The following is a 24,350-nucleotide window of genomic DNA, read 5'->3' as shown; positions in this document are numbered from 1 at the left end:
TATAGTGAGCCGAGATCGCGCCACTGCACTCCAGCCTGGGCGACAAAGCGAGACTCCGTCTCAAAAAAAAAAACAAAAAACAAGCCAAGCGTGGTGATGCGTCCAGTAGTAACAGCTACTCAGGAGTCTGAGGGGAACGATTGCTTGAGCCTGGGAGGTTGAGGGTGTAAGGAGCTGGCATCGTGCCATTGCACTCCAGCCTGGATGGACCCAGATAGGGAGTGGGACCCTGTCTCTAGGGGGAAAAAAAAAGAAATGACATTGGTTGCCTCAGCCCTGAAAAGCTATGTCTCTGAATTCTTAGTTTTCTTTGTTTTTCTTTTTTCTTTTTCTTTTTTTTTCCTGAATCTAGCACTATACTCTCATGCCTTTGGGTCAGGAAATGAAGACACAGAAGACCTGTGGCTTCTGTACTTATCCTTCGTATAGACAGCATTTCTTTTCTCTTGGGAGGGTGAGGGAAGTTGATAAAATGCTTTTTAACTTAGAGCTTAGATTTGTTTAGCAGCTTTTGTTGTGTGCTCACATACATTGTAACATTTTAGTTCTCACCATAACTTTGTGAGGAGGAAATTTAAAACTCAAAAGAAATTAAATGACTTGCCTAAAGTCACAATCCTCTAACTTGAATTTGGGTCTTTTGACTTTCCGCATCCCATACTGAGTCTTCAACACATTTTCAACACATTTTTTAACTCAATTTCTTTCTCTCCAGTGGAAAATAAATGGACATCATGTTACACAGCTAAGGGCCCTCTTTGGAGAGGCCAGCCATTCCAAGTTGATATAAGTTTATACCATGCAGCCTTTCACTGCCTTTGCCAAGAATTCCCCTAACACGCAAGTACAGCTGCCCTTGTTTGTATCCCTTTCACCCTACCCTCAAATAGCAGTACACTGCAGTTAAAGAAACTTTAGGGGGCTGTGCGCAGTGGTACACACCTGTAATCCCAGCACTTTGGGAGGCCAAGGCAGGAGAATTTCTTGAAGCCAGGAGTTCGAGACAAGCATGGGCAACAAAGCAAGACCCTATCTCTACAAAAAATTTAAAAATTAGCTGGGCATGGTGGCATGTGCTTTTAGTTTGTCCCAGCTACTTGAGGGGCTGAGGCAGGAGGATCACTTGAGCCCAGGTGTTTGAGGCTGCAGTGAGCTATGATGGTGCCACTGCATCATGGTGATGTCACCCTGTCATCATGGAAAGCAAGACCCTGTCTCAAAAAAAAAAAAAAAAAAAAATCTGGAAGGAAGGAAGTCTTTTGTTTTTTCTTTTCTTTTCTTTTCTTTTTTTTTTTTTTTTTGAGACAGAGTCTTGCTCTGTCACCCAGGATGGAGTGCAGTGGTACAATCTCGGCTCACTGCAACCTCCACCTCCCAGGTTCAAGCAGTTCTCCTCCCTCAGCCTCCTGAGTAGCTGGGACTACAGGCGCCTGCCACCATGCCTGGCTAATTTTTGTATTTTTTTTTTTTTTTTTTTAGTAGAGGCGGGGTTTCATCATGTTGGCCAGGCTAGTCTTGAACTCCTGACCTCAGGTGATCCGCCCGCCTCGGCCTCCCAAAGTGCTAGGATTACAGGTGTTGAGCCAGCTTCCCAGCCCAGCTGGGAAGGAAGTCTTTTTTTTTTTTTTTTTTTTTTTTTTGAGATAGTCTCTCTCACTGTCGCCCAGGCTGGAGTGCAGTGGCGCGATCTCGGCTCACTGCAGCCTCCACCTCCCAGGTTCAAGCAATTCTCCTGCCTCAGCCTCCCAAGTAGCTGGGATTACAGGCGCATGCCACCACAGCTGGCCAATTTTTAAATTTTTAGTAGAGACGGCGTTTCACCATGTTGGCCAGGATGGGCCTGATCTCCTGACCTCATGATCTGCCCACCTCGGCAGGAAGTCTTAATTTAGCCTCCAACCATCTCCTTTCCACTCTATCGTGGGAATGTCAGAGTGCCCTCTTCTGGTGAGAGGGTGATATTTTGTCAATTTTCCCCATTTAGAAATGGAATATTTTCACTTGAAGATTTTTTGTACCCTCACTATGTTGGATGCTGTGGAGTAGATTCCAGAATTAATCTTACTCATTAGATATGATCAGTTCTTACCTTTAAGGAGCAATGACTTCCAGGCCAGGCATTGTGTCTCATGCCTGTAATCCCATCACTTTGGGAGGCCAAGGAGGGTGGATCACTTGAGGCCAGGAGTTCAAGACCAGCCAGCCTGGCCAACATGGCAAAACCCCATCTCTACTAAAAATACAAAAATTAGCTGGGCATGGGGGTGCACATCTGTAATCTCAGCTACTTGGAAGGCTGAGGCACGAGAATCGCTTGAACCCAGGAGGCAGAGGTTGCAGTGAGCCGAGATTGCGCCACTGCACTCCAGCCTGGGCAACAGAGCGAGACTGTCTCAAAACAACAAAACAAAAAAAAGGAGCAATGCCTTCTGCCTTCATACAGGCTGAGGTTTTTAATTCAAAAGTCCTTAACTTTTATTATGTTATTGGTCTCTCTGGCTATTACTCCTAATGTCTGCCAGGGGCACTTGGCCTTAAAATTTCCAGTGGGGTATAGATATTGCAGAAACCAGCTCCAAGAAGCACTGTAGCCTGTGGTGGTGCTGGGTACTGCAGGGCATTTTTTCTCCTGCATGTACATGTAGGTATACTTGTATGTGCATTTTTGTGTGTATCCTTTGTGGTATGTCCATATAGCTATTGGGTCATTGTGGTTACATCTATTCATCTTCAAATGCAAGGTCTTTGAACCATAAACAAATCAAGTGAAAAGATTTTTCATTATCTACTCTGACTGTCATACTAGGTTAATTTAAGTAAACTAAAACAACAGTTCTGGAAGTTGGCAACACTAGAAATATGGACTAGGGTTAGAAGAAAGAGATAATTAATGTAGGCTTCCCACGTCAAAAGAAATGGGGAATCCCTCTTTATCGTCTGTTTTCCTTGCTTCTTTGGAATTTTCTCAGTTTTATCTCCTTTGTTCCTAGTTACCCTGGTTGATCCTAGGCTTCTGACTGACCCCTTGTACTTTTCCTGGATAGTGGGAACTTGTGTTCTACCCATATCATCTAAAATACTGTATTCACCATATCGATTTTATAGGTCTTTAATCCCTGCTTGTGGAAATCTAAGAGGAGGTGGAAAAAGGGAAACAAGTGCTTCTTGTGCCTCGTTTACCCTATACTGAAAAGATAGACAGCAGGCATAACCCACAAGGGCCCCTCTGTCACCTTCAGAGGACAGTTGCCCGCCCTTCTCTCATGTAGCAACATGGTCACTTTTCCAAAAATAAAGGCAGGGATTAGGATTGGCTGTTCCTGGAACAACTGTTCTGGTTTATTAATACATTTTTGTAGTTGCCCTGTTTACCCCCAGGCCTGAACTTTAGTTCCTTCACTATAGTATGAGACATAACTCTAACCCCAGGAAAAACTTCTCCCATTAAAATGATGAGTTGCAGGTCCCTTAAGGTTTCTAAAGGGGTGCTTGTGTGGGGAAGATGCACACAGACATGAAATGGCAGTGATACCTATACACAGACTCCCAACTCACAGTGACACAGCAGCATGGACAGAGTGAAATGCATACAGAAATAGCCTCTCACATAATTTACTGGCTCATTGTTTAGCTGAGGGGTTTCCAAAGCTGAGACTGCTCTTTCGTCTTCCATTTAGTGAAGGTATCCTACTCCCCCACCAAAAAAAGGAAAAATACCAAGATATTATCGGATTCTTTTAATTTGGGAAAGATGCCTGTGGATTTTATTTCTCCAAACAATTCCTTTCCATAGATGTGATTTCTGGTGGTAAGAAGCCTATCAGTCTTCTACCTCAGTGATTTAAAAAAACAAAAAAACAAAAATGAAAAACAATTCTGCCAGACATAAATGTCATCTGTTTGTATTTATGCGGTTTGCTGTGCCCAATCGACCTTTCTGCCCAGGTTTAATGATGCCACTTAAAAAGCCATTCACACGTCCCCTCTCCTTGCAGAGCTTTCAAGCTGAAATTGATTTCCTTATTCAACCCCCCTCTCCCCCTTCCCACTGGCTGCCAACCCATGCTCCTTCCCCCAACCTGATTATATGGAAGTGCTGTCACTGGGCAGAGGGTTTTTTTTTTTTTTGCCACGTCTATTAAGAAGTAGCGACAGTTCAGCTGCTAACAGATGCCACCTGCTTTGGGCTCGAGGAAGAGAAGCATAAAAATCAGCTCATCAGTGGAGTAGTGCTCTGTGTTCTCAGCTAAGTGAAGGAACAATGCTTCAGGCCAGCAGGGGAGGACTCAGTGTTAGGAGGAGCTCAGGACAGAGGCTGCAACTAAAAACCCTGGCTTTGTTTTTGTTGGGATCAGAGATAATAATATGAGGACTTTGTTTTCTTTCCCTCTCCTTGTGACCTCCCTAATAGCTCCTTATGGCTACCTGCTGGTATTAGAGCTTCCACTGCCTTGCTTATGCTTATTCCTACACACTCACCCCCTTCTCCACCTTTCCTGGCCCCTGGCATTAGGCTCAGATTATGAGCTACTTTCTAGAAAAACAATAGATTTAATTATTCTTACATTGGACCCTCAGGTAGCAATGAGATATTTGAATACCTTCTAGAAAAACAATAGATTTAATTATTTTTACATTAGACCCTCAAGTAGCAATGAGGTATTTGAATAAGGTCAATTGCAATTTTGTTGGTAGAGGATGTTGAAGCAGGTGAGCGATTCTTAGGATGGGGAAATAAAATGCCCAGAAAAACTACAATAAGGGGAGAGTTGTTAAATGCATGACACTCCACAACTGTGCAGTTTTCCTATGGCCCTACTACAACCTATGCCCATGAATACTCTGTCCACCTTGGCAGGAGATGGGGATATCTGAGCCTGTTGCACTGAGTATTTGTGCTCTCTGATTGGATGAACCCTAGAGGGTCAGGGGTACAAATGGTCTGGGGAATATGATATGACAGATGCTGTCTCCTCAGATTCTCTCTCAGACCTCCCACCATTTCTTTTCCTTTCTTTTGACTGATACTACTTGGGAAAAACAATCACACTCACTTCCCAGCATGACTGGTGCCCAGGGCAGAGGCTGCAACATTTCCCGTCAGAGGAAGCAATTTGATGACAGCAGCAGAGGCAGCCCTGGAGCATCGAGCCATGAAAACAGCAGCATTGCAGCAGGTTTTCAAGCTAGTAACCCCCAATTCCCATTTCTCCACCACCACCCACATGTGAACTCAGCCTCAACAGGAATATAGCCTGGGAGGTCAGGAATAAACCCTCACTCTAGACAATCCCTTGCGGGGAAGCAGAGCTCCAGCCCATCCCTCCCAGCAGGGACTGTCCATCAAACTGCTTGACCCTGACTCTTTACCTTGCTTTTCACCATGAAGATTTAGGTCTTAATGTTCCTACTTATTAAGGCCTTCCCTTCTCCCACCCTGTGGGAGGATGAGTCTATCCATGGTTGCCAGTGCCAAAACCTCAAGGTCGCATTCAGTCAGTCACCTGAACCTGTCAGTGTAACCTTCAGAGGGTCTGACTTTCACTCCATTCCTGCTGGCATTGCCCTAATTTCAAAGCTCTTCATTCTGTTTCAGCAGGCTTTTTTTTTTTTTTTTTTTTTTGAGAGAGGGTCTCATTCTGTCACCCAGTCTGGAGTACAATGGCATAATCACGGCTCACTGCAGCCTCGACCTCCCAGGCTCAAGTGATCCTCTCACCTCAGCCACCTGAGCTGCTGAGACTACAGGTGCACGCCACCATGCCCAGCTAATTTTTGTATTTTCTGTAGAGATGGGGTTTCACCATGTTGCCCAGGCTAGTCTTGAACTCCTGGGCTCAAGCAGTCCACCTGCCTCGGCTTCCCAAAGTGACGGGATTGCAGCCATGAGCCACTGCGCGCGACCTTCAGTAGCTTCCTAAATGGTCTTTCTTGCTGCTAGTCTCTCTCCCTAGCTATCCTACATTTGGCCGTTTGAGTCAGCTCTCCAAAGCATAGGTCTCCCAACACCTACAGGATAAGTCCAAACATCTTACCAGAATGTGCTTCAAACTCTGACACCAACTATTTGTTTAATGTCTCACTCTTTAATAGACTGTCCATTCTATCAGGGCAGGGACAGCCTTGTTTTTTGTACACTCAGTGCCCAACATAGGAACTAGCACATAGCAAATGTTCAATAAGACTTTGTTAAATAAACGTGTCTCATCTCCTACTTCCCCTATATGGCCCCTATATGGCCTACTTCCCCTATCTGGCCCCTGTGTCTTAGCACCTTGAATCATTTGTCAGTTGCTGAATATGACATACATCTCCATGCCATTCCCTCTGCTTAAAATGCTTCCCAACTTACCCCATTCTTGGCCAAGATGTACTTTCTGGGTCTGGCATAGTGAAACTACGTGCATTTATCTTCTCCAGAACAACCAGAGGTCACTGGCTTATCTATAGCCATTACCAGAAAAGCCTGCACGTGTCTGCAGCCCTGGCCCGTGGCCCAGACCAGGACCCGTACCATGCCTAGACATTTGAGCAATCTGACCTCGGCATTTGGTTATAGCCAGCGTTGACAGAATGGAGTAGTTTTCTGCCAAGTATACCAAAGTACCCCTCACCAGGTGAAGGCCAGGGGATCACTGGCATCTGGGGCTCATATCCCTTCCACTCAAACTTCTACTGGTTTGAGAAGATGGAGTCAGAAGCCACATCAGCAGCCATTTCAGGTTTCTGGCAAGACGTAGCTTGAGTGACCCTGAGGCAATGGGTGGATTTATTTGCTGCTTTCCCACTCAGGGCTAGTTGGAAGGCAAAAATACAGTTTGAATTTGTAACCAACTGCTTTCTTCCTGCCCTTCAGGAGTGTCACCTTCTGGACCAGGTGTAGTGGTCATGCAGCTGAATGTCCCTAATGGACCCCAGCCCCCTCAGAACCCATCCATGGTCCAGTGGAGTCATTGTAAATACTACAGCATGGACCAGCGGGGGCAGAAGCCTGGAGACCTGTACAGTCCTGACAGCAGCCCCCAGGTGAGTGCAGCACTCAGCCTTGTCTTGGCAAAGAGATGACCATATTCTTCCCAGGGTGCAATGTTTGCTATTGACTGAGCAGCCTCTTTTACATGTCTTTTCCTGGGTACTTTTTGGGGAGAAACACAGGAAGTAGAGAGCATCCTCTTTTAAGGAACCTAATATATAAGGTGGCAGGTGGGATGCACACTTGAAAATGCTCAGAGAATACTTAAATCAATATGCCAGAAATGGATATTAAAATAACATAAATGGGCCAGGCACGGTGGCGCATACCTGTAATCCCAGCACTTTGGGAGGACGAGGTGGGAGGATCACTTGAGGTCAGGAGTTTGAGACCAACATGGTGATACCCCGTCTCTACTGAAAATTAAAAAATTAGCCAGGCGTGATGGTGGGTACCTGTAATCCCAGCTACTCGGAAGGCTGAGGCAGGAGAATCGCTTGAACCCAGGAGGTGTAGGTTGCAGTGAGCCAAAATTGCACCACTGCACTCCAGCCTGTCTGGGTGATAGAGCAAGACTCCATCTCAAAATGAACAAACAAATAAATAAATAAATAAATTAATTAATTAATTAATTAAAAAAATAGCATAAATGAATTAAGGACTGAGGTTGCAGTTTGAAGGAAGAGTCTGACTTTGGCAGAGTTCAGCAAGAGAAACTTATTTCCTGAGAGAGGTGAATTTTAAGCCAAGCCATAGGAATATCCAGAGGGTAATGTTTGATGTTTATGTGACATGTGCTTCTCTTTTCCACAGGCCAACACACAAATGAGCAGCAGCCCTGTCACATCTCCTACCCAGTCTCCAGCACCCTCTCCTGTCACCAGCCTCAGCAGCGTCTGCACAGGACTCAGTCCCCTGCCTGTCCTCACACAGTTCCCCCGGCCTGGGGGTCCAGCACAGGGTAGGGGGTTAGATTAGTGCTGGCTGCTGTGGAATTCACCTTTTACATCCCATTCCCAATTGCAGAGATTGAAAGAGTAACAACAGGCAGAGGACCAGTGTAGATTATCCAATTCTGGGAGCTAACTCTTCCTTTAACATCCCTGTATGGGCCTTGGACACTTGCCCCTCTCTAGTGCTGTCCATGCTTAACTTTCTTTAGCTTTCTTTACATACTTAGTGCTTACAACCAAGTAGGTGAAAAGAGCTGGAGAAAATACATTCACCGAACTTTCTAATGACCAAAGAGTTTAACCTAATATCAGTACCAAGTCTGAGGGCTGGGAATGTGGGGCTTTGTAAGAAACGGTATGGTCTTAGAAAAGGAAACACTAGATTTGGTTTCAGAGGTTCCAGTCTCACCACTAACTAGCTTTGTGATGTTCAACAAGTTACTTAAACTCAGAAGTAGACCTCAGTTCCTAGTCTGTAAAATGGGGCTAATCACACATAAGATGGGAATTTTATCTGCTTTCTGCCCTAGCTGTCACAAGCAGTATAAAAATGAGAATGTAGTTTAAAAACTTTAAAGTGCTCTGAAATGTAATATTTATCAATAATAGGTAACACTTAATGGTACTTAATATGTACCAGGCATTGCTATAAATGCTTTACATGTCTTATATTTGTTTAACCTTTCCAGCAACATTAATGAGGGAAAAAAATACCCAACATTGGATCATATTTCCAGTAACAGAGCCACTATTTTAACCCAGGCAGTCTGGCTCCAAGTCTATGCTCTTGTCTACTGTGCTTATACTGCCTCTCACATGAGTCAGAAACTTGAATCCTGGGTTTAGGGGTTGGGAGAATCTATATAAGAGATAAAAGACAGCCGGGCACAGTGGCTCACGCCTGTAATCCCAGCACTTTGGGAGGCCGGGGCAGGCGGATCACCTGAGGTCAGGAGTTCAAGACCAGCCTGGCCAATGTGGTGAAACCCCATCTCTACTAAAAATACAAAAAAAAATTAGCCAGGCGTGGTGGCACATGCTTGTAATCCCAGCTACTCGGGAGGCTGAAGCAGGAGAATCGCTTCTTGGGAGGCAGAGGTTGCAGTGAGCCGAGATCATGCCATCGCACTCCAGCCTGGGTGACGAGTGAAACTCTGTCTCAAGAAAAAAAAAAAAGAGAGCCATAAAAGACATTCATAAGGGTCTGTAAGTTTCTTCCCTGATCATTTTCATAGGACTGTTGTCTACAATGGATAGAGCCTTTCCTCAAGGATGATAGGACCTAGTAGTCCCATTTATGTGTGAGACCCAGTTGACAGCTAAAGGATTTAGAAAGAGAAACAACTCTTATACCAGTCACATGGGCATTTCCATCATAGAAAATTAGGAATAGTATGCATTGTTGCTATCTCCAAAGCCCCTTGAAGTCTTATAAAAGTCATACTATGAAGCTTAAGCTCCCAGAAAACCAATTGCTCTTACTCCCTAGGTGATGGGCGCTACTCCCTTTTGGGCCAGCCATTACAGTACAATCTGTCCATCTGCCCTCCATTGCTCCATGGCCAGTCAACTTACACGGTGCACCAGGTAAGGGTGTCCACCAGCAACCGTAGGGCCATCAGACCCCTCTTCTTATTTGGGTGCCTGTCTCTGAGCTTCAACCAGCTGGGTGTACAAGGGAAATAACACAGAATGAACAAAGCAAGAGCCTTGCCCTACCTCCTGTACTCATGTCTCCCACCGACCCCCATGCCAAGAGGGAGGGGCTCTTTGTTTCTCAGTCACTGCTCCATAGCCAACCTGACTGCCTGGTGGGGTGGGGTCCTCTGGGTTGGTGCTACTCCACAATCTCTCAGGCAGACATTGTGATGCAAGGCAGTCAATGTTGTTTACATGGGATGAGAGTCGTCTTTCAAATGTTGAAGGGACAGAGTGGATTGAAGCATGGAAACCGGGGCAAGAGACAAGCACTCAAATCTGCCTCCACTGACCTGGGGACAGCAGATGTTGGTGAGTCATGGGATGCTAAATCCCCAAGAGAAAGTACCCACCCTTCCAGTGCTTAATTACCAGTCCAGCATGGGTGGGAAAAGCCAGCTTAGGATGGGGAGTGGAAGTGGGACCCTTTGTGCTCAAAAGCAAGCAGAAACTGTAGAAGTGAAGTATCTCAGTCCTCCCTACCAAGCCATCTCAGATTCTGAGGAAGATCATGGTAAAAAGTGGGAATAACACAATTATGGGAGTTGCCTCTTACTAACAAAGAGTTTTCTAATTAGTGTCCTGTCCCTAATCTACGACATCTACCTTTGGTAGTCCTAGACCCAGTTTAGGAGAAGATTGGTAGAGAATATGGGATAGGAACTCTTGTCCTGCAAGCCTCCCACTAGGTGAACAAAATCTGTCTTGGGATTTGGAGCAATTTCCTAAACAAGGAAAGGAAGGGAAACTTGACTTCCTGAGATGATAAGAAGGAAGAATCCATTTGAGCCAGCCTCTGAGTGGGAAGGGAACTATGGGACATATTTCAGATTGATACATTATTGTTAAAGAACATTAGCAAAAGCCACATTTTCTTCATAGCCGTAGCACCTTGTGAGAGAACTGAGGTATAGGTTCTTAGCTCAGAAACCCGGGATTCTGATTCCCAGTCCCTTCTTGCCTACATCTCTGGGCTAGGAGAAGAGAAAGGTTCATTTGTTTTTCTCCTAGTTGCCCTGATCAGAGCTGGGATGGTGGGGAGGGGAAGAAAGGGCTAAGAGAGAAAGACCAGGCTTTTGAAGACATTGTATACAGACTTAGTCAGCTGGACACTTCTCTGCCAGGCTGCTGTCCAGTCCTTCCTGTCCTATTCCTCTTACAACCATGTCCTCTCTCCTCCCCTTCCAGTCCTGGGGCGGGTGCTGGAGGTGACAGATCTCCCTGAGGGCATCACCCGTACCGAGGCGGACAAACTCTTCACACAGCTCGCCATGTCCGGCGCCAAGATCCAGTGGCTCAAGGATGCTCAGGGGCTGCCTGGAGGGGGTGGGGGGGACAACAGTGGGACTGCTGAGAATGGCCGCCACTCGGACCTCGCTGCCTTGTACACCATTGTGGCTGTGTTCCCCAGCCCCCTGGCTGCCCAAAATGCCTCCCTTCGTCTCAACAACTCCGTGAGTCGCTTCAAACTTCGAATGGCCAAAAAGAACTATGACCTGAGGATCCTGGAGCGAGCCAGCTCCCAATAAATGGAGGAGGGGAAAGGGACTGTCACAGAAGGAGCAAGGGCAGGGTGGAGGGGGTTGAAGGATCCTGACAGACCATGGACAGAGGCAGGAAGTAAGGAAACTCATGTTAAACTGGAGCCTAAGACAGTGATGAAGATGGAAACAGACAGATACCCACACTGGCATTGGACTCCTTCTTGCTCCCCTGCCATGGGTCCCCTCTTTTTCCCTGGTTGACCCCCCTTGCATCACTCTTCTTCCCATCCTCTTCTTTTTTTTTTTGAGACGGAGTTTGGCTCTTGTCACCCAAGCTGGAGTACAGTGGGGCACGATCTTGGCTAACTGCAACCTCCAGCTCCTGGGTTCAGGTGATTCTCCTGCCTCAGCCTCCCAAGTAGCTGGCACTACAGACACGCGCCACCATGCCCGGCTAATTTTTGTATTTTTAGTAGAGACGGAGTTTCACCATGTTGGCCAGGCTGGTCTCAAACTCCTGACCTCAGGTGATCCACCCGCCTTGGCCTTCCAGAGTGCTGGGATTACAGGCATGAGCCACTGTGCCCGGCCCCCATCCTCGTCTATCATTTTTTAAATCTCTTCTCCCATCATACAATTAATTTCTCTCACATTTTTTGGTCAGGTAGAATTGGGAAAGTCCCACACTGTCCTCCTATTACCTTAACATCCCAAGCTTCCTTTCCTTTTTTGGTCTTTATGAATATATTTATATGGACAGAATTAAGATAAACAAAATTGATTGCCCCATTCTCTCACTTCCCCATCTTGTCTTCCTAGACCCCACAGAGTTAAAACTTGGGACTCCCCCGGCCCCCCCAGAACACTTGTATATTGTTTGTTTGAGGTTCGTGCCACAGTAACAGACACAGTATTTAATTGCACATACAGATGTTTGCTGGGTATATTCACTGTAAATTTTATTTAATCTGGTTTTTTGTTTGTTTGGGGGTTATTTGGGGGGAGGTTGGTTTTGTTTTTAAATATAAAAAAAAAAAAAAATCTGTCATTGGACATCAGTCACTGTTTCTCTGTTGCCGCCCTGGTATGGGTAAAGGGTTGCAGGCCCTGGGTAGGTATAGCCCTACAGCTGTTGGAGGTGTTTGTTGTGGTTTGGGATGGCTTTCCCTAGCATACGCACACTATTTTTAACACCATTCCCTCTGTCTCATCCTCTTCACTGTACACGGTTCTGATAGATGGCTAGATCTCTAATGGGACCATGGCTTTGGGCTCTCCCAGTTCTGCCACTGTGGTTCATCGAGCATATCACTTCTCAACTCTGGATCTGTGTCCATATCAGTAAGATAAGAGACTTGGACTTACTAGGTGACCTCTAAGTTTCCTTCCAGACTATTAATTCTGTGGTACTGTGTATTCATTTAGGGCCCTTGTAGTTGAGTTTTGAGATAGGGTCTTGCTCTGTCACCCAGGCTGGAGTGCAGTGGCAGATCTCAGCTGACTGCAGCCACCTCCGTGTTCAAGCGATTCTTGTGCCTCAGTCTCCTGAGTAGCTGGGATTACAGGCACGATCCAACATGCCTGGCTAATTTTTTTTTTTTTTTTTTTTTGGTATTTTTGGTAGAGACAGGGTTTTACCATGTTGCCCAGGCTGGTCTTGAACTCCTGGGCTCAAGTGATCTCCCGCCTTGGCCTCCTAAAGTGCTGGGATTACAGGCATGAGCCACCACTCCCAGCCCAGCTCATCTTCTGAAAACCGTTTAGGGATGAAGAACTTGGGCCTTTCTTTCTTTTTTTTTTTTTTTTTGAGACAGAGTCTCGCCCTGTCGCTCAGGCTGGAGTGCAGTGGCGTGGTATCTCGGCTCACTGCAACCTCCGCCTCCCGAGTTCAAGCAGTTCTCCTGCCTCAGCCCCCCGAGTAGCTGGGACTACAGGCGTGCCCCACCGTGCCCAGCTAATTTTTGTATTTTTAGTTGAGATGGGGTTTCACCATGTTGGCCAGGCTGGTCTCGAACTCCTGACCTTGTGATCCACCCGCCTCGGCCTTCCAAAGTGCTGTGATTACAGGCGTGAGCCACCGTGCCTGGCTGCCTTTCTTTAATCCTAAAGCTGGAGGATTGGGTTTTACCTGTCGGGGACAAAAGCAGATGTTTATTACAATGAAAGCTACAGCAACTGAACTCGCAGTGCCAAGATGCTGTATTATCCAGACATGCTCAGCAGTCCCTGTCCTATGTGGCTGAAAAAAGTTGAAGAGCACAAGTCATCTTGCCTGCAAGATGGAGCTTTTCCTTTAGAGCATCTCAAAGCAAGCCCTGTTGTTCTGCAGCCTGTCAGAGCAGGGCCATTAAAGAACCTGCAGAGTCAGAACCATCCTGCACCCCTTTTTCAAACTCCCCCCTTAAATAGAAAAAAAAAGTAGTGGGTGAGAATGACAAAGCACGTTGCCCTGGAAATCTCTTGGGTCCAAGTAGCTGTATCCCTAACCATGATCCTACAGGAGCTTGCCTGACCCAGTCTCCAACACAGTCCTTTATTTCTTACAGATACAAGGAATAAAGCAGCACTGCATTGCCACCTCTAAATTGCTCTCCCCTGAGATGGGAGTATCTCCTCTTTCATCCATGTCACAGCCCAAAGAGTAAGAGAAGGGTGCACCCCTGTGAGATGAGAATGGCATCTGTCTCTTTGATCCATCAGTTATATACTGAGGCATCAAAGGTGGGAGATGGAATCAGGGAATCAAAAGGGTTTAGGAAGTGTGAGGGTTGGCCATCCTACCTTTAAGAGTTTGCAGTTCTCATGAGGAAGGGGACATTACTTAGAAATGATTTAAAAAATTCCTTATGTGGCAGCTGTATGCTTCTGTCCAGTGTTAACTGGCCCTTTTTAATAGCCCTGGTAATTCCCTTCACTCTGAGGACAAAATTTTACAAGAAGGAGGGTGGGGAGATGTCTCTGGGAGCTGCTGGAGGGAATGAAGCAATACTACATATTCTTCACTTTCTTACAGGATAGCAAAGTACTCCTCCAACCACCCACAGATAAAAAGCAATCTAGGCATGCACGGTGGCTCACACCTCTAATCCTAGCACTTTGGGAGGCCGAGGCAGGCGGATCACCTGAGGTCAGGGGTTCGAGACCAGCCTGGCCAAAATGGTGAAACCCCATCTGTACTAAAAATACAAAAATTACCTGGGCATGGTGGTGGGCGCCTGGAATCCCAGCTACTCAGGAGGCTGAGGCAGGAGAATCGCTTGAACCTGGGAGGTTGCAGTGAGCCCGGATCGCTTCATTGCACTCCAGCCTGGGTGACAAGAGCAAGACTCCATCTCAAAAAAAAAAAGCCACCTAGTATGGCTGATAGGAGAGCTCTATGAGTTCAAATTAATCTTTTTTTACCCTGTCTCAAAAAATAAATGAAAAATAAAAATAAACTCCCCTTAAATGTTAAATGAGTGTGAACAGAAACTGTCCCTTCCTGAATTCAGCCATTATTCACCTGTTCGCCTTAGATGAAGAATCAAGAAACAGCAGCTCTGGGGGGATGGGAGGAGTTAGGGTCCGGCCCTGCCCCAGACCTCTCAGTGTCCAATTTCTCTGTGTCAGCTGTGTTTCTCAGCTGTCCACTCTCCTCCAGCCCTGTCATTTCAGCCCTGACACCAAGGCAGGAGGCTAGGAGGTCTACAAATAGTGACTGGGCAGCTGGTGTGAACACAGAGGGTACTGGGGGGGCTTAGCCCCCAAGGAAGAGGACCAATTTTTCCCCAGCACCACCATCAAGGCCTCGGGGCTCCCAGCTCCCTCTACAGACTGTGGACTGACTTAGGGAATCCCGAACGTAAGTTACCTCTTCATCCTCTCGATTTCCACGACTGCTCACCCCAGCTGCCCTGATCTATAATCTATTCAGCTTCTTCATTTCTCTCCTTGTCTGTGAGTCGTTTGGGTTTTAGGAGTAAAATTATTATTCTACTCTAGGATGAGTTTGGATTGAAGGGTGGGGTGGGGGTGGGGATGGGGTTGGGGTGAAGGGAATGAAGTAGTAAGGGAAGGAAAGGCTCATATTACCCTGAAAACTTAAAATAGCTGAGCCCTGAGGCAGGCTGGGACAGAACTAGGCACAGGGCCCCCAGGGCTCAAGAAAAAAGTAGGGGAGGACAAATGTCTCCAGTCCATCCTTCCTTGTGTGCACACGAGGACACACATTAAACCTCTTGAAGAGAGGAGATCTGGGAAGGTATGCATCACATCTCTGTTGCCCACAGATTCCCAGGAGAAACAAAGTACCTATAGGAAAATGACGTAAACCATGCAGCTTTGAACACTGTTTAAGGGCTGTAAACTATGGGGTCGCCTCTCAGGATGGAAGGATGAGTATCAGTTTGAGGAACTAATTGGGAAGCTCTTTAGTCTGCTGGGCTTTTTTTTTTTTTTTTTTTTGCGACGGAGTCTTGCTCTGTCACCCAGGCTGGAGGGCAGCGGCACAATCCCGGCTCACTGCAACTTCCGCCTCCCGGGTTCAAGCGATTCTCCTTCCTCAGCTTCCTGAGTAGATGGAATTACAGGCGTCCACCACCACACCTGGCTAATTTTTATATGTTTAGTAGAGATGGGGTTTCACCATGTTGGCCAGGCTAGTCTTGAACTCCTGATCTCTAGTGATCCGCCCGCCTCAGCCTCCCAAAGTGCTGGGATTACAGGCATGCACCACCACACCTGGCCATGTTGAGCTTTTTTCTAGACCTCCATGAAATCTGTTAATAAAACCTGCCAAAGGATCTGTATTTGGCCCAGTGCAGTGGCTCACGCCTGGAATCTCAACAATTTGGGAGATTGAAACAGGAGGATTGCTTGAGCTAGTTTGGTACCAGCTTAGGCAACAAAGCAAGACCATGTCTCTACAAAAAATAAAAAAGTAGCCAGGTAGTGCACACCTTGTGTTCCGGCTACTCAGGAAGCTGAGGTAGGGGGATCGCTTCAGGCTGGGAGGTCGAGGCTGCAGTGAGCCATGATCACGCCACTGCACTCCAGCCTGGGTGACAGAGTGAGACCCCATCTCAACAACAACAACAAAATCTCTCATCACATTTCTCCGAAAGCCTCCCCTTTGAGGACCACCCTACTGCAAGGGACAGAAATAAGGGAGAGAAGAATGAAAGGGATTAGATTTCATAGTGGGGTCCAACCTCTTGCAGGATGACAGAAAAGGAGGTGCTGGAGTCCCCTAAGCCCTCCTTCCCAGCAGAGACTCGGCAAAGTGGGGTGAGTCTGGGCCTCTGACCACTGGGTGTGGGGGGCCGGGAAGCCATTACAGCTGAAGAGTGCTTAAATTGATCTCATTTGTGTGTGACTCATTTTTTGCTGGCCAGCACCTGCAGTCCCCAATACCAATACCGCCCTAATCCTGGGGTACATTCCTTGCCCGAAACTAGAAAACTGTCTAGTTTGCTCTAGCCCCCCCCACTCTAGAGAGGGTGACAAGTCCTTTTAACATTGGGTTTTCTTCACTCCCTCCCTCAGCTACAGCGGCTAAAGCAGTTACTCAGGAAGGGTTCTACAGGGACAAAGGAGATGGAACTTCCCCCAGAGCCCCAGGCCAATGGGGAGGCAGTGGGAGCTGGGGGTGGGCCCATCTACTACATCTATGAGGAAGAGGAAGAGGAAGAAGAGGAGGAGGAGGAGCCACCCCCAGAACCTCCTAAGCTGGTCAACGATAAGCCCCACAAATTCAAAGATCACTTCTTCAAGAAGCCAAAGTTCTGTGATGTCTGTGCCCGGATGATTGTTCGTGAGTCACGAAGGGAAGTGAAGAGAGTATGATATTGAAGGCAGAGGTTTGGGGAGAGGGCATAGGAGAGGAGTATTTGTAGCAGATGGGCTGTGGCTAGAGTTGGTGTAAGGCAATGCTATTAGAGATTGAGCAAGTAGGATCCCAGACAGAAAAGGGAACCTAAGAGTAGCAGCAGTGGTACAAAGGGAAAGGGCAATCTGGAACCTTATCTGAATTTTCTCCCCCTCTCCCAAGTCAACAACAAGTTTGGGCTTCGCTGTAAGAACTGCAAAACCAACATCCATGAACACTGTCAGTCCTATGTGGAAATGCAGAGATGCTTCGGCAAGATCGTGAGTAGGCTGTGGAGAACAAAGTGTAGAAAGGAGGGGACATGGCCAGGCGTGGTGGCTCACACCTGTAATCCCAGCACTTTGGGAGGCTGAGGCGGGCGGATCACGAGGTCAGGAGATCGAGACCATCCTGGCTAACACAGTGAAACCCCGTCTCTAAATACAAAAAATTAGCCGCGCGTGGTGGCGGGTGCCTGCAGTCCCAGCTACTCAGGCGGCTGAGGCAGGAGAATGGCGTAAGCCCGGGAGGCGGAGCTTGCAGTGAGCCGAGATTGCGCCACTGCACTCCAGCCTGGGTGACAGAGCGAGACTGTCTCAAAAAAAAAAAAAAAAAAAGGAGGGGACATGTCACCAGCCAGCTACCCCTTGCTGGTCTCTCCTCCATCCCATTCATTTCTCTGCTTTTTCTTTCTCAGCCCATCTCTTTTTCTGAGAAAGGGTGAGCACTCCTGGGAGAGATGGGCTTCTGGACCTTACTTTGCTACCTCTAATGCTTCCTCCCATTCCATCCTACAGCCGCCTGGTTTCCATCGGGCCTATAGTTCCCCACTCTACAGCAACCAGCAGTACGCTTGTGTCAAAGATCTCTGTAAGTGCCCTTTATGGAACATGAGGGAATGGGCAAGCCTAGAGATGGTTTAATGCCATCTCTAGCTTTGGGAGCCAAATTCTGAAACAGAAACTTTCTATTTCCCATAATTCTCCCTCAACCTCACATTTTTATATCCATTTGGATGCAGAGGCAATATCCCCATTTTACAGCAGAGGGAGATAAGATTTAGTTGCAACTACATACAGTTAGCAAGAGGTAGAGCCAAGATTGGAATCTTCAGTTGCTAGCTTCAGAATCTGTGCTCTTTATGTGCAAAATCATTTATAAGCAAGAACAAGGATTCTAGATTGTCCTCACCCTTACTACAGAGTCATATCAGACTCGGGGCAAGACCCAAAGGCTGCAGGCACCCTGGGCAGGTTCATAATTTGGCAACCCTTAAAAGCATATTCATTGACAAATTTGCTCAACATTTATTTGGAGGAGAGGCTGAACTCTGTGAAGAGCATGGGTGAAAAAGAAGAACCTATTGGTGGCAGCACCTCAGCTTACACATGCCATTCAGCAGAACAAAAGCCAGAAGTTAAGGGCCCATTCTCCTTAGAAGGAGAATAGTGATTCTGCGAATGTCTCAGCTCCCAGGCAACCAGAGTTGTCTTTCAAACGTCATATAATGCTCTGCCTGGAAGGAGTTCTAATAAATACTTTTCTCCCTCACATTACATCACCAGTGATGTTTTTAGAGTCCTTTATAGATTGGTGTCCTGGGTATTGCCCAGCTGACCCTTCCCTAATCTTCCCCCATGGCGTCCCCACTGCCACCCAACACACACATGAGTATCCATCTACTCATTCCCGCCTCTCCCTTCCTTTCCTCCAAGCCTTTCTCTGCCTTCCCAATAATGTCTTCTTTTTCCTCCGATTTGATTAGCTGCTACCAATCGCAATGATCCTGTGTTTGAAACCCTGCGCACTGGGGTGATCATGGCAAACAAGGAACGGAAGAAGGGACAGGCAGATAAGAAAAATGTGAGCACTGTACCTCCCCACGAGGTCCCTCCCAGAGATCCCATGGAGCAAGTCATTTTCCCATTTGGAAAGCTGACAGAAGTAATAGATTGTCTTCCCCTAAAATTGCACAAAACTCAGCCGGGCATGGTGGCTCACGCCTGTAATCCCAGCACTTTGGGAGGCTGACGCGGGTGGATCATGAGGTCAGGAGATCAAGACCATCCTGGCCAACATGGTGAAACCTCGTCTCTACTAAAAATACAAAAATTAGCCAGGCATGGTGGTGTGTGCCTGTAATCCCAGCTACTTGGGAGGCTGAGGCAGGAGAATCACTTGAACCCGGGAGGCGGAGGTTGCAGTGAGCTGAGATCATGCCACTGCACTCCAGCCTGGGTGACAGAGTGAGACTCCATCTCAAAGAAAAAAAAAAAGCCGGGTGAGGTGGCTCACGCCTGTAATCCCAGCACTTTGGGAGGCCGAGGTGGTGGATTACCTGAGGTCAGGAGTTTGAGACCAGGCTGGCCAACATGGCGAAAACCCGTTTCTACTAAAAATACAAAAATTAGCCAGGCGTGGTGGCACATGCCTGTAATCCCAGCTACTTGGGAGGCTGAGGCAGGAGAATTGCTTGAGCCCAGGAGGCGGAGGTTGCAGTGAGCTGAGATGGTGCCACTGCACTCCAGCCTAGCCGACAGAGCGAGACTCTGTCTCAAAAAAAAAAAAAAAAAAAAGAAAAGGAAAGAAAAAAAAAATTGCACATAACCCAACAGACATATTTTTGCATGCAATTTTAGGGGGTTTTGGAACCTGCTGCAGCTCACCATGGGCCTCTGGTTAAGAACTCCAGCCATAGATTATGTTTTCTCAGCTTCCTTCTGAAATTGTCAGATTAGCCACCACAACCACCTGAAGGCTAGGCCCAAAGTCTTTGGCATTGCTGGGTGACAGAGGCAAGAGCTGTGCTTTTGGATGTAGGGAAGAGAACTTGTCATGCCAAGTAACTGGAGAATTCTAGAGCCATGCAAGGATCCATGAAGATCATCTGGTCTGACCTGTTCATTTTACAGATGATGAAACTGAGGCACAAAGCTACTGGCCAAGATAAACCTCATTTCCTTTGGTAACAGGGTTACTAGGTTGGTAATGCCATAGATTTGTGTTCAGTTCAGCAAGGAATTTGTTAGAATATTCTTATATCTTTCTGGACAACCTGGGTGGACTAGTATGGATGATGGTTACAGTTAGATGGACTCCTAAAATTGGTTGAGTGGCAAACCCAGAGTCTAGGTCCTTTCAGCATTATACAGCTAGAGGGAGATTTCTGATGCCTTATAACATGATTTAGATATAATGAAGTTACAAATTATATATTCATCCTGGGTGTGGTGGCTCACGCCTGTAATCCCAGCACTTTGGGAGGCCAAGGTGGGCAGATTACCTGAGGTCAGGAGTTCGAAACCTGCCTGGCCAACATGGTGAAACCCTGTCTCTACTAAAAATACAACAACAACAACAACAACAAAAAATCCGGGTGTGGTGGTGCTCGCTTGTAATCCCAGCTACTTGGGAGGCTGAGGCAGGAGAATCACTTGAACCCGGGAGGCGGAGGTTGCAGTGAGCCACTGCACTCCAGCCTGGGGGAGAAAGCGAGACACTGTCAAGAAAAAAAAAAAAAAAAAAAAGAAAGGAGGGAAGGGAAAAGAAAAGATAAATGTACATATTTGATCAAAAAAATCAACTGCAAAAAACAGAACTAGAAATCTGGCCTCAAACTTGTTGATATGGAGGTTGGACACAGATAAGGGATTTCTATGGAGTGAGTTAATGACTTATAAGGCACTAGCAGTGTGATTTGGCTGCTTCCAGAAGGGCTAACATACTCTTGGGTTATATTCTTTTAAGGGAATTATAAAAATTGTGCTGCTCTTTTTTTTTTTTTTTTTTTTTTTTAAGACAGAATTTCGCTCTTGTTGCCCAGGCTGGAGTGCAATGGCACGACCTCGGCTCACCGCCAACTCCGCCTCCCGGGTTCAAGCGATGATTCTGCCTCAGCATCCCGAGTAGCTGGGATTACAGGCATGCGCCACCATGCCTGGCTAATTTTGTATTTTTAGTAGAGAGGAGAGTTCTCCATGTTGGTCAGGCTGGTCTCGAACTCCCGATCTCAGGTGATCCGCCCACCTCAGCCTCCCAAAGTGCTGGGATTACAGGCATAAGCCACCGCGCCTGGCCATGCTGCTCACTTTTTACTTACACACTGGAGTATTTTTAAAGGCTGACAGCATAGTCAAGGACCTGGAATCTAGTAGTGAATTCCCTGTTATTTAGCTACATTCAAGCAGAATGTGGGTGACCCACCTGATAGGATGTTTTAGAGAAAGTCCCTGCATGGCCGGGCACGGTGGGTCATGCCTGTAATCCCAGCACTTTGGGAGGCCGAGGCTGGCAGATCACGAGGTCAGGAGATGGAGACCATCCTGGCTAACACAGTGAAACCGCGTCTCTACTAAAAATACAAAAAATTAGCCGGGCGTGGTGGCGGGCGCCTGTAGTCCCAGCTACTTGGGAGGCTGAGGCAGGAGAATGGCATGAACCCGGAGGCGGAGCTGGCACTGAGCCGAGATTGCACCACTGCACTCCAGCCTGGGCGACAGAGGGAGACCCCATCTCAAAAAAAAAAAAAAGAAAGAAAGAAAGTTCCTGCATTAGGCAGATGGCTGAACTAGATATTTCCTCCAAGGCGTCTTCCAACTCTGAGATCCCATTATTCTATAGTTCTCTGACCTGATTATAGAGAGCCAGGGCATGTGTTCCCAAGACAGCGTCTCCCTAACTCTGGTGCCCCCTCCAGCCTCTAGCAGCCATGATGGAGGAGGAGCCAGAGTCGGCCAGACCAGAGGAAGGCAAACCCCAGAATGGTGAGTGTCACCCACCTCCATCCAGAGATGGAGTAGGATCAGAGGCTCAGCTGTGGAACAGAGGGTGGAGGAGCAAAGGGCAGGCCAGCTTTGGATAGACGAGGCCCTTCCACAGAAGGGTAAGAGAATAAGAATTGCCCTCCAGGAGACAGACAATTTGTTGGTGTTTCCTATCCCAGGAAACCCTGAAGGGGATAAGAAGGCTGAGAAGAAGACACCTGATAACAAGGTAAGAATCCTTCCTCCCTGCAAGGAACCCACTTCTCTCCCCAACCCAGCTCTGACACCACCACTGATGGCCCTGGCAGAAGCTCACTCTTGAACTCCTAGGCTTCCCATCATCTTTGACCCACTCTCTCCATCACCTTGCATACCCACCCACAACCAAAACACTTCTCAGTTCAGGGACCTAGAAGAGAGTTGGAGTGTAGAGTGTGTGGTGAATGTCCCTGCCTTGGAATCCTGCCCCTCAGTGTGGGGTAGAGGAGCCCTAAGACTCATCATTCCCTTTCACCCCCAGCACAAGCAGCCTGGCTTCCAGCAGTCTCATTACTTTGTGGCTCTCTATCGGTTCAAAGCCCTGGAGAAGGACGATCTGGATTTCCCGTGAGAGGCCTTGGGGCAGGGGGCTGGTACTGCGGAGTGAAGAGGAAAGAGCTGGGTTCCCCCAAGGGAAAGGAAAAGGGGGCACTCAGGGCTTGGAGCCTATTGATGCTGGACCCGGGGCACAGCAGGGGACCTGCTATGTGAGTGAGGCCCCTCCCTTCCCCTCCCAGGCCAGGAGAGAAGATCACAGTCCTTGATGACTCCAATGAAGAATGGTGGCGGGTGAGAGAAACGGCTAGGGCTAGGGTGGAGTGTGGGTTGAGTCCAGAACCCGACATTGAGAGATGGACTCTCTCTACTATCTTCCCTAGGGGAAAATTGGGGAGAAGGTCGGATTTTTCCCTCCAAACTTCATCATTCGGGTCCGGGCTGGAGAACGTGTGCACCGCGTGACGAGATCCTTCGTGGGGAACCGCGAGATAGGGCAGATCACTCTCAAGAAGGACCAGGTAGGCTGTTGCCCCAACACAATCCCAGGCCTGAATGCTCCCTAGCCCACCACACTCCTTGGAGAGCTTAGCCATTAATGAGACTAGGGTGAGCCCCTGTAAACCCCGGCTCCCCTGCTGTCCTCTCCTACCTGTTCCTTTGATTCCTCTCCTACTTCTGATCCTTTAATCTTCTAGATCGTGGTGCAGAAAGGAGACGAAGCGGGCGGCTACGTCAAGGTCTACACCGGCCGCAAGGTGGGGCTGTTTCCCACCGACTTTCTAGAGGAGATTTAGGCGTGCGGGCTTCTGCAAGCGGGAGACACCCACACCCCATTCTGGGCGGGCCCAGTGGAGTTTGGGGAGTGGGGCGAAAGCAACGGGACTGCTGGGAGAGGAGGGGTAGGAAGGCCCGCCTGAGCGCGACGGGGCTTCCAGGAAGGGACTGGTTCTCGCCCGCTTCCCCAGCCTGGGGCCTCGCATACCTGCTCCCCAGAGCAGCCCGGACCCGAAACCTTTCAGGCCCCGCTTGCAAGAGCTGGAAAAAAATGCGTATCTACTAGGAGGAGCGAGGGACTGGGGCAGGGGGCGGGGGCGAGCGAACTGTCGAATGTTGCAAATTTATTAAACTTTTGACAAAACTTAGAAAAGTTGTTATTTAACTGGGGTTGAGGAGAGGGCCTGCGGAGGGGTGGAGAATCCTCCCTAGCTGTCCCGCCTCGTTACCATCGGGTAACCCGAGACCCATCTGGGCTGAGGTTGGCGGGAGGTGGGAAGTGCGCCCGCCAGGTGAGGCCTCTGTAGTCAGCAAAGAAAGGGTATCGCGGGGCTGGAGTCGCCTCCCCCGCGCCCCAGCGGTTGGGAGCAGGATCTTGTAGTAGGGTAAGTTCCTCCTTGCTCTTGGCGATTTAGCCGCAGGCAGCCCCCTGCATTTCGGAATCTGGCTTGGCGCCGAGCTAGGCCGCCAGGGGGCGATGCAAGATCTCGGTTGGAGAGCGAGGGATGGGGAGGGGTGGAGGGTGGGTAAGGGGAGAGAACCAGAGACACCAAGCCCGAGACCCTGGGCCTGGGAGGGGGTGGGGTGCGTGCCGTCTCCATGGCAACACTTCCTCAAGTCCTCCGAGAACCGAGCTAGCTAGGCCGGGGGCCTAACCCCACCCGCGCGGCCCCTGCCCTAACCCTTTCCGACAGGTACCGAGTGAGGACGCAGGGCAGACAGCTAACCGGCTCTCGGGGAGACACCCCTGCGGAGCGCCGTATGCAAATGTTATTATTTGCATATGCAAATATGCAAATACGCCGGCCCTGGTCAGGGCGGCAGGTGGCGAGGAGCGGGAAGGTGTGGGGAAGGGAGCAGAAGGAGACGAGGAGTTTGGGGACCTGAGAGCGGACCCAGTGAGAGGCAGGCTGGGGTGGTCGCTGGAGTGGGGCAGGCGTGTGGGGGGGATCTTGAGCTCGATGCCGGGTGGGGGAGGGTCGGCTTGGCCAGCCAGGAGCTCCTCTTCTCGTCTGCCCGTTGTCTGCCAGGACTGAGGTTGGCACCGCCTAGCAAGGTTGGCAGCGGGAGCCCGGGCACCATCTGCTGCTGGCAGGGGGAGGG

The 24,350-nt window shown here is 48.3% G+C and overlaps 2 protein-coding genes across 21 annotated transcripts in view; both read left to right on the top strand.

Moving 5' to 3' along the window:
* The window catches only part of R3HDM2 (R3H domain containing 2), a 178,829-nt gene extending 166,966 nt beyond the window's left edge, over nucleotides 1-11,863 (top strand). For all 18 annotated transcript variants that reach the window (XM_063647050.1, XM_054445742.2, XM_054445756.2 and 15 more), the window contains 5 exons: nucleotides 6,857-7,026; nucleotides 7,787-7,934; nucleotides 9,416-9,513; nucleotides 9,852-9,936; nucleotides 10,813-11,863. In XM_063647050.1, the coding sequence (XP_063503120.1) occupies nucleotides 6,857-7,026; nucleotides 7,787-7,934; nucleotides 9,416-9,513; nucleotides 9,852-9,936; nucleotides 10,813-11,153 (842 nt within the window). In that variant the 3' untranslated portion in view covers nucleotides 11,154-11,863. The remainder of the gene's footprint in view (nucleotides 1-6,856; nucleotides 7,027-7,786; nucleotides 7,935-9,415; nucleotides 9,514-9,851; nucleotides 9,937-10,812) is intronic.
* A 103-nt stretch (nucleotides 11,864-11,966) lies between these two features.
* Nucleotides 11,967-23,400, top strand: STAC3 (SH3 and cysteine rich domain 3). 3 transcript variants are annotated; one of them, XM_054445757.2, is made up of 13 exons: nucleotides 11,967-13,749; nucleotides 14,749-14,949; nucleotides 16,307-16,373; nucleotides 16,632-16,899; nucleotides 17,137-17,234; nucleotides 17,751-17,823; nucleotides 18,719-18,816; nucleotides 21,650-21,716; nucleotides 21,896-21,945; nucleotides 22,237-22,322; nucleotides 22,493-22,544; nucleotides 22,634-22,771; nucleotides 22,949-23,400. In XM_054445757.2, the coding sequence occupies exons 3-13, from the start codon at nucleotides 16,308-16,310 to the stop codon at nucleotides 23,045-23,047; spliced, it is 1,095 nt and encodes a 364-aa protein (XP_054301732.1). In that variant the 5' UTR covers nucleotides 11,967-13,749; nucleotides 14,749-14,949; nucleotide 16,307; the 3' UTR covers nucleotides 23,048-23,400. The 3 variants fall into 3 exon arrangements, with proteins under 3 accessions (XP_054301732.1, XP_063503123.1, XP_054301733.1); XM_063647053.1 differs by having other exon boundaries at nucleotides 11,967-14,949; XM_054445758.2 differs by having other exon boundaries at nucleotides 11,967-14,949; nucleotides 16,211-16,373.
* Nucleotides 23,401-24,350: the final 950 nt, after the last annotated feature.

This window comes from Pongo pygmaeus, chromosome 10, assembly GCF_028885625.2.
Source record: "Pongo pygmaeus isolate AG05252 chromosome 10, NHGRI_mPonPyg2-v2.0_pri, whole genome shotgun sequence".
In the NCBI taxonomy this organism is placed as follows: Eukaryota; Metazoa; Chordata; class Mammalia; order Primates; family Hominidae; genus Pongo; species Pongo pygmaeus.
Note: the sequence above shows the minus strand (reverse complement) of the source record. Positions and strands in the feature narration are given on the sequence as shown.